The sequence below is a fragment of the Salvelinus alpinus genome, chromosome 32, assembly GCF_045679555.1.
Source record: "Salvelinus alpinus chromosome 32, SLU_Salpinus.1, whole genome shotgun sequence".
NCBI classification, from domain to species: domain Eukaryota; kingdom Metazoa; phylum Chordata; class Actinopteri; order Salmoniformes; family Salmonidae; genus Salvelinus; species Salvelinus alpinus.
In genome coordinates, this window is record NC_092117.1 from 26,982,728 (window position 1) to 26,991,086 (window position 8,359).

The 8,359-nt window shown below is 38.4% G+C and overlaps 1 protein-coding gene across 2 annotated transcripts; it reads right to left on the bottom strand.

Moving 5' to 3' along the window:
• Positions 1-1,293: 1,293 nt before the first annotated feature.
• Positions 1,294-5,617, bottom strand: LOC139562425 (small ribosomal subunit protein eS24). Of its 2 annotated transcripts, XM_071380141.1 has the most exons (5): positions 5,479-5,617; positions 4,327-4,392; positions 3,947-4,156; positions 3,647-3,760; positions 1,294-1,374 (listed from the first exon to the last, which is right to left on the bottom strand). In XM_071380141.1, the coding sequence occupies exons 1-5, from the start codon at positions 5,479-5,481 to the stop codon at positions 1,372-1,374; spliced, it is 396 nt and encodes a 131-aa protein (XP_071236242.1). In that variant the 5' UTR covers positions 5,482-5,617; the 3' UTR covers positions 1,294-1,371. The 2 variants fall into 2 exon arrangements, with proteins under 2 accessions (XP_071236242.1, XP_071236241.1); XM_071380140.1 differs by lacking the exon at positions 1,294-1,374 and having other exon boundaries at positions 3,524-3,760; positions 5,479-5,595.
• Positions 5,618-8,359: the final 2,742 nt, after the last annotated feature.

Here is an 8,359-nt window from a genome sequence, read left to right on the forward strand (position 1 = left end):
TGAACACAATGGAACCATTTTGACAAAGCACTTTAAATATTTTCAACTTCATTAGAATGAAGCCTTTCATTTATGTCTTCTCTCATCGTGAGAAATTAAGGTGGAAATTTTCAAGTCATAAGAGCAAAATAAATGTCTACAAAGAGAAAGAACACACTGGACCAGTGTATGTGACCATTATCATATAGGACAATAGTTTATCCACAAAACACCTCAGTAATTCAACATTCAATGCATTCGGTAATTTTGGATATTTTCAGACTCATTCAAAGGGAACACCATTCAACAGTATTAAAAGGAGAATGTAGCAGGAATCTAATGTTTGGCCAGTAGGGGGCACTCTCCAGACAATTCTGAATCTTTGACCCTGAAGTCTTCATTTTCTGATCCATTACTACATTTACCAGCATAAGAGACAAATCGACAGGGTCGACTCGCATCAATCTGTTCACGAGGGGTTGAAGCAATAAGCAGACCGCCTGCCTTACCTCCTATTGTTAGCTTTGTACCATAGATGGTGGATAAATGAAGGTCTTACTCAGGCCGCTTACAAATGAAAAGAAAGTTTGTTCTGGTCTGCTTAACGTCTATCCCATAAACACCAATGTAATATCAGCTGGGTCTGGTCTGCTTAGTTTATTGCCTGTATGATTCAAGAACGTAACCAGGGAAAAAAATTGCGAGTAGGATGTCTCGCTTCCGCCTCTGCTTGTACAACCACACAAATCTCACAAGCTTATTTATGCAAGATCAACGCAGTAGTATAAGTAACAATTTACCTCATTATCCCTCTATCCCCTAAACTACTGTAAAACATTGGAGGCAGCTTATGGTAGAGAAATTAATATTATTTGGCAACAGCGCTGGTAGACATTCCTACAATCAGCATACCAATTGCACACTCCCTCAAAACTTCAGACATCCGAGTCATTGTGTTGCGTGACAAAACTGCACATTAGTGGCCTGTTATTGTCCCCAGCACAAGGCGAGCCTGTGTAATGATCATGCTGTTTAATCAGTTTATTGAAATGCCACACCTGTCAGGTGGATAGATTATCTTGGCAAAGGAGAAATGCTCACTAACAGATGTAAACAAACTTGTGCACAACATGAGAAATAAGCTTTTTGTGCGTATGGACCATTTCTGGGATCTTTCAATTCACTCATGAAACACTTTACATGTTGCATTGATATTTTTGTTCAGTATATTTACCGCACACTGCAAATGTAACAGTATACACAAACATGTCAAATTTGTCCGAGGCATATACAAATAAGTTGTGAAAACAGGAGTGACTTTTACAAACGTTTTATTTGATGACAATATACAAGAACATCTTGAGCACGAGGACCATCCCTGATTCTCCGGGCTCACTGTAGGAAAACAGAGGAAGGGAAGTTAGTTCATCTGCAAAACAGAAGTTCACTATTTATCTATCCACCACTATACTCAAGGGGGGGTCAACTAATTTTTGGGCTGAGGGAGGGTAATAGTATTGAAATTGGGCGTGGGAACAGATGCATTTGCTAGGGACGTGGGCTCAACATACACATTTGTTATAGTAAATGCATCCAAATTTCAACTGCAAAATTACAGATAAAGCAGCAATGAAACTTTTTGGGCAACCATCTAAATTCACAGAAATTTGATATAGGTCCGTCATTGAAAGCAGGTCTAAGAAGCAGTAGATCTGTTCTATGTGCATTATTTCAATGCTTCCCGTTCTTAGGTTTGGTTTTTGCGTCTCACTTTTGGTTTTGTACACCAGCTTCAAACGGCTGAAAATACAATATTTTATGTTTATGGAAAATATATTTCACAGCGGTTTAAATGGTACGATGATTCAACAATACTTTCTTGTTGTCACAAACTGAAAGTAGGCAAACTTAGAATTTTAGCAACCAGGAAATGGCAGAGCAATTTCTACATAGTGCATCTTACATTTTTCAGCTCAGTGAAGATACCAATTTATTTGGCAGTCTAGTATAATAAAACATCAAAATATATATAAAAGATTACATTAAATGAAATACATGCCTAAATGAAATTATGAAGGTTAACGTTTCAGAAAAGTTGTATAAGTGGACATGTGGTTCAGTTGTCTCACAGACAGTAGTTGGTTAGAACTTATTAACCAATGCATCACTCTAGACTTGCTTTATTACACGACCGGAGGACTCCGCCTGTACTGCATGTTAGCATAACCGTACTCAGCGGTTGACAAATACAAAGATGTAATAGTTTAACAGCAGAATAAGAATAGTAACCTTTAGAAGCAAAGTAGTAGTGTAATTTAGTGTTTCTTTAAGTTGATATGACATTAGTGGATATAAGATTATTTGTCAGAGTATAAGTACCACCAGCCAGGGTAACTTTAGGAGTTTAGGGAAATAGGGTGGGTTGAAGAGGGAAGGTTGGTATTGGTAGATAAAAGGTTGTGGAAAGACTACAGGTGAGACATGCAGAGACCGGTCTCAACTAGCGCTACCAGGATATAGGAGTCAATGTTCATTTCAACACATGAATAACAGCACGCCATGCCCGCTTTGCTTTATACCTGGAACAGACCTCATTTCTGTAAAAGAAATCCACAGGAGGCAAAAGAAAGGCAAAAGGATGAAGATAATGTTAAGCTATTTTACTTAAAAACTTTACTCATAGAGTAGACCCCTGAAAGGCATAAGATTTGCACTGAAGATGAATTACAAAATTCAGTCAACTCCACCCAGGAAAAGAATACAATCCAAACTGAATGCTGAACACTAGATGAGGGCACTTCAATAAAAACACACAAATGCAGCTTCTATCAATCCATTCTTGGGGGGTGCATATTTGTGTTCTAACCCAGCACTAAGACTTGACTAGTTGAATGATGTGTTAGTGCTGGACTAAAACAAACATATGTTCTCCATTGGGGTCGTCCAGGAACGAATTGAGAAACGGCTCTAGTTTCTAGTCTTTCAGAGATCCACTTGGCGACCTACTCTTGAGTCTTAAGACCACACAATATGGTTTAACTTGGGATCTAAACCACTATTAGTGTTCAGTTCACACTCACCAAAATTAGGGTCATGAGTTAATACCTAGCTGCTCATTCTAACTGGTAGGGGACTGAACTGAAACCCAATGTGGACATTAAAGAAATCCATATGTAAAAAGGCAGTAGCTTTTTTGGTTATATAAAAGGGAGTATTGGGATGAAGTCAGCTAGGAACACTACAGTAGCATTATCTACACACAGCAGTTAGTCTACTGATGAAAACATTTACCTTCTACAGTCCCAAAGAACAGTTGTCGAGAGAAAAAGATGACTCATTAAAACAGTAAGAACACATAAGTAAAGACAAAACTAAGACTTAGGAAGTGGAAAAGATATGCATGTAATGAATAATTAACTAATAAGAATGAAGAGGCACTTGGGGTGTTTCAATAGTCTTAAACTGCCTCTTCCACCCGCACAGATTTGAAGTTCCCTTGGGTGAAAACATACATCTTGTAGCCATTCACCATTACACATTCACCCACGGCGTTTTCAAATCAAAGCAGAGGAAGGACAACAAAAGCAGCTTGTGTAAAATTGTGACTATTGAGACACACCCATACTTGAACAAGAGGAATGCACCATAGGGGGAACAGCCAAGTTACCTTTTTGCCAGCAGCACCCACACTGGCTTTCTTGGTGCCTCGTACTTTCTTCATTCTGTTCTTGCGTTCCTTGCGCTGTTTTCTGGAGGACTTCTTCTTCTCATAGAGACCGTGCTGTGAGAACAAAAACATATTTACCAAAACAGCACTGCTTGCAATGTGCATCACTAGCAGACAATAGATGATACTGATGGGACAAACTATACACAGACATGGTGTCATACAAATTAAAAGAACAAAGCCCCCCAAAAATAAAAAATAAACTCAACACTTGTTTCCATTTTTCCAGCATCCACTCACCCTGGCCAGTCTGTGCTTGGGCTCGTTCTTCTTAGCGTAGTCGAGAGAGTCGTAGACCATGGCGAAACCCGTCGTCTTGCCGCCACCAAACTGTGTCCTGAAGCCGAAGACGAACACCACATCGGGGGTGGTCTTGTACATTTTGGCCAGTTTCTCCCTGATCTCAGTCTTAGGGACTGTGGCTTTGCCCGGATGGAGGACATCAACAACCTAGAACAGGAGACAATGGAGAAACAGTTATAGACCATGCGCACTTATAAAAATGAAAGGAAACTGCAGACAATTGCTTCACTAAATAATGTGTGCTGAACACTCAGTATAAAGCAATTGAGGTCATGTTTTGGTGTTATATGTGGTAGGAAAGAAACATGTGGGCTTACCATTTGCTTCCTCTGAAGCAGCCGGTTTGTCATAAACTTCCGGGTTCTGACTGTCACTGTGTCGTTCTGAAAGTAGATGAAAAACAGAGGTCAGCATTTACAATGCTGGAATGACAATACCATTATAGGTAGCTTTTCAGACCCCCTTCTTGCAGGTGAACACATTGTTGGTTTTACAGTAATTTAACGTGTTTATATTCTAGCCACTACTGTCAACAAAATCTGGAAATTACGACTGGAACAGGATCCTGATACGCTGGGGACCCTACACACATAACATATACAAGTAGTAAACAGCAACAAGTATTGAAAAAGACGATGTGTCAGGTAGCTAGTTAATTAGCAGGGCTAAATAAAAGTTACTTGTTGCATGACAATAACACATCAGATCACACCAGGCACCTAGAGGTAGTTAGCCAACTTCATTACCTTGTATTTCGTGACTTACACAGGTAAGATTTAGTAGCTAGCTACGTGAAAAGTATGCCAAGTATTTACAAATCAAATCATGCTGACAGGTTGCTAACGTCACTGATGTTAGTTCGCAACCTAGCTAGCTAACGTTAGCCGGCCAACGTTTGCTAGACCTGTTTAGATGGAAGGTAGTTAGCTAACTAACAAACTAACAAAGACATGAGTACTTCTGGTTGGATTGATTACAAGGTACATGCCAAATATCATGCATTTGTGGTAAGTTAGCGTTAGTCATCCTGTGGCATTTAACGTTAGCTAGATAGTATCCAGAATAACAATGCTGCTTTACAACTGACATGCTGTGTCAGGGTGACTACCGTTAGCCTCAGTAGTCGAGGACACCTTGCTAGCCATATTGCCCGTGCTGGCCAAATAACGGCATTATATCATACTGTAAAAAAACACAATTTAGCCGTCAACTAGTAGTCGTGGAAAAGTAGAAGTCATGTGTTATAAAATTACTGAATGGCCGAATGAAGAGGCGGTCCAAAAGCCAGAGTTCGGTTAGGCCACCAGAGTTCTTAAAGGACTAAAAATAACCTTTACAACTTAAATGTTGTAATATTCCTAACAGGGATGGCTTGTCAATGTATTCGGACTTCACGACTTTAACAACGACGAAAGGATGCTTAAGATATATGAAGAATTTAATTCTACATTTTATGCCACAAGACTCACCATCTTGGCATCAGCCTCTCAGGGATGAGGAAAAGGAGGAAGGGCCCGAAGCTGGCCAACCAAATGCCTGAATGGAAGCTGTGCGACCAAAATTCTTGCCTGACTAAAAATACATGCAGATTATTTGAGCGCCCACAGAGGAAAATATAACGTGTCGTTTTGTCCTTTGTATGTACTATTTTCTTAAGTGTATATGACAATAGATCAAACGTCACAAAATAAAATAAATGCCCATGTAATTTTGGCAAAACACATGAATGTGTTATCCAAAAATACTCCATGATTAATCTGTATTTTATCCTCTGTATTTACTGACGTGAATGTATATGTATTTCTATTGAGTATGAGTAACCTATATGTGTGAGTATGAGTATCCTATATAAAATTGTATGCAATACATTCAGAAAGAACATGTTTATTGATTACACATTTATTAATTGGTGGCCATATTATTCATCTAGCAGTTACACAATCATGCTCTGATGCCCTTTTTCCAAAAGTAGTCCACCACATTATTATTTATTAACGCAACAATGTATGTTAATGTATACTTTTGTTTATTATTGAACGACATGGAAGTATTTTTATTCACGGCATTCATGAACATCGTCGGTAATGGAGAAGTAGAGAAATCATAGAGAGAAAACCCTACCTATACCGCTAGATGTCAGTCAAGTAGCGTCAATGACAGCCTGGGCCGTGACTTGGGTCATGGATTAAAATAGACACATTTCCAGTGTCCATTACTTGTTTGTAGAGTAGGGATAATCAACTCGATTCAGCCGCAGGCCGATTTTTTCTTGAGCGGATGGTCGGTGGGCTAGACATAATTACAAATAATTTGTAGACTGCAAATTGACCGCAAGAAGCCCGAAGATATATGATATTTGATTAAATCATAATTATTTCAAACCTTGATTACATTTGTATACGAGCACGTCTCTGTATTATGCGTGGGAATACTTGGGAACAGATTTCCAAAATTAAAATCACTTGGGGCTGATTTCCTGGTGTTTTTACAGTCTGTTATGTCCAACAATGAACATTTTGCTGGACCATCAGAACTAAATACTTTGGACCACGTTCTTACCAACCGAGCCAAACAGAACCACGGATTTCACATATTGAAATGCATGAGAAACTGGACTTAAAATGGACAGTAACATGGTTATTTCATTTATTTTTATGGATTAAAACCTTAAAGAATCACATTCCAGAGAGTGGAATTTCAGAGACATGTAGAGAACTCTTGCCAATAGGGGGCAAAAGGGCAGCCACAAAAATATTTTTTCATATGTATATACTATACCATCTACTGCACCTTGCCTATGCCGTTCTGTACCGTCACTCATTCATATATTTGTATGTACATATTCTTCATCCCTTTACACTTGTGTGTATAAGGTAGTTGTTGGGAAATTGTTAGGTTAGATTACTCGTTGGTTATTACTGCATGGTCGGAACTAGAAGCACAAGCATTTCGCTACACTCGCATTAACATCTGCTAACCATGTGTATGTGACAAATAAAAATAAGATTTGATTTGAAGATTTGAAATATTTTTTCAGAATTTACATTTATCAGATGTTAAATTAATTACTTAACTTCATTTTTTTAGACCACGTTATATCATAATTATTTATAAAAATATCTGGCGGCGGTATTTTCCCTATTAAGTGGTTCCTTCCAAGGTGCACCACTGAGCAAAGATATGCTAGTCAGGACGCTAGATACTCCTGCTCTAGTGTATGCAGACAGTATTGTCAGTGTAGGAGAGAAAGTGTCAAGTGATTTGATTTTAGCTTCCGGTGATAGGCAGGACTCACAGGAGGCATGTTTGTAAATTAATTTGATCAAGTTATGTAGCCGATTGATTCCTTCTTGATGATTAAATAAAGCAAACATGTTTTGTTGTTTCTCTGTAATTCTAGCCACCTAGCAATTTTATTAAATTGGCTTTAGCTAGCCAGCTAGATAGGTTCCCAATCTCCCAACCTCATAACTAGCTACCAAGCTATTTCAGGCTATCAATCAAGTTAGAGTAGCTTGTCTATCTTAGCTGGTATGCCTGCTGGCAAGGTTTTTATACTTTAAAAAAATACTAAAATAGCTTTAACTCTTGGGTGCTGATACTATACCAGTGTGGCAGATGTACAAAACTCCCAAGGCATAAAAGTTCTTAAAGAATCAATGTCCATCATTAATTAAAATGACAATTGGACAGGTAAAGATGTATGCTTAGATAACCTATGCAGAAAAATATACTTATTTTTAATTTTATGTTTTACATAGAATTAAGAATAATGATTATGGCTCTAGATTGCAGGAAAATATTGTTTCAGGTTCTTAGAAAAAAGCGAATTTCTCTGAATACCACCCACCTTCCATTCTCACGTACTTCGTGCACCTTCTAAAATAATGGGTGCATGACATTTTTATTTTATTAAGGTCCCCATTAGCAAACACCAATGGCGACAGCTAGTCTTACTGGGGTCCGACACATAACGAAAAATACATGACAAAATACTTTACAATTTACATATACTGAACAAAAATATAAACGCAACATGCAACAATTTCAAATATTTTACTGAGATACAGTTCATAGAAGGAAATCAGTCAATTAAAAAAAAGAAATCATTAGGCCCTAAACTATGGCTTTCACATGACTGGGCAGAGGCGCAGCCATGGGTGGACCTGGGAGGTCACTTGGGAGGCAGTATGTTTTCTTGAATTTCTTCTGTACCTGGGGACTGTGAGAAGACGCAATTTGGAATTTCCAACACATTGTCTCTTATAAAAACAAGAAGCCATGCAGTCAGGCCTATCTACATCTGCCAACCTGTTCAACAGCCACACCATTCATTACCAGATTCAGCCG

Excerpts from the sequence above, each read along its gene's own strand:
- LOC139562425 (XM_071380140.1), bottom strand. Across the intron at positions 4,157-4,326 it reads TGCTTCAGAGGAAGCAAATG|GTTGTTGATGTCCTCCATCC; the intron begins GTAAGCCCACAT and ends CTCCTGTTCTAG. Across the intron at positions 3,761-3,946 it reads CCAAGCACAGACTGGCCAGG|CACGGTCTCTATGAGAAGAA; the intron begins GTGAGTGGATGC and ends TTGTTCTCACAG.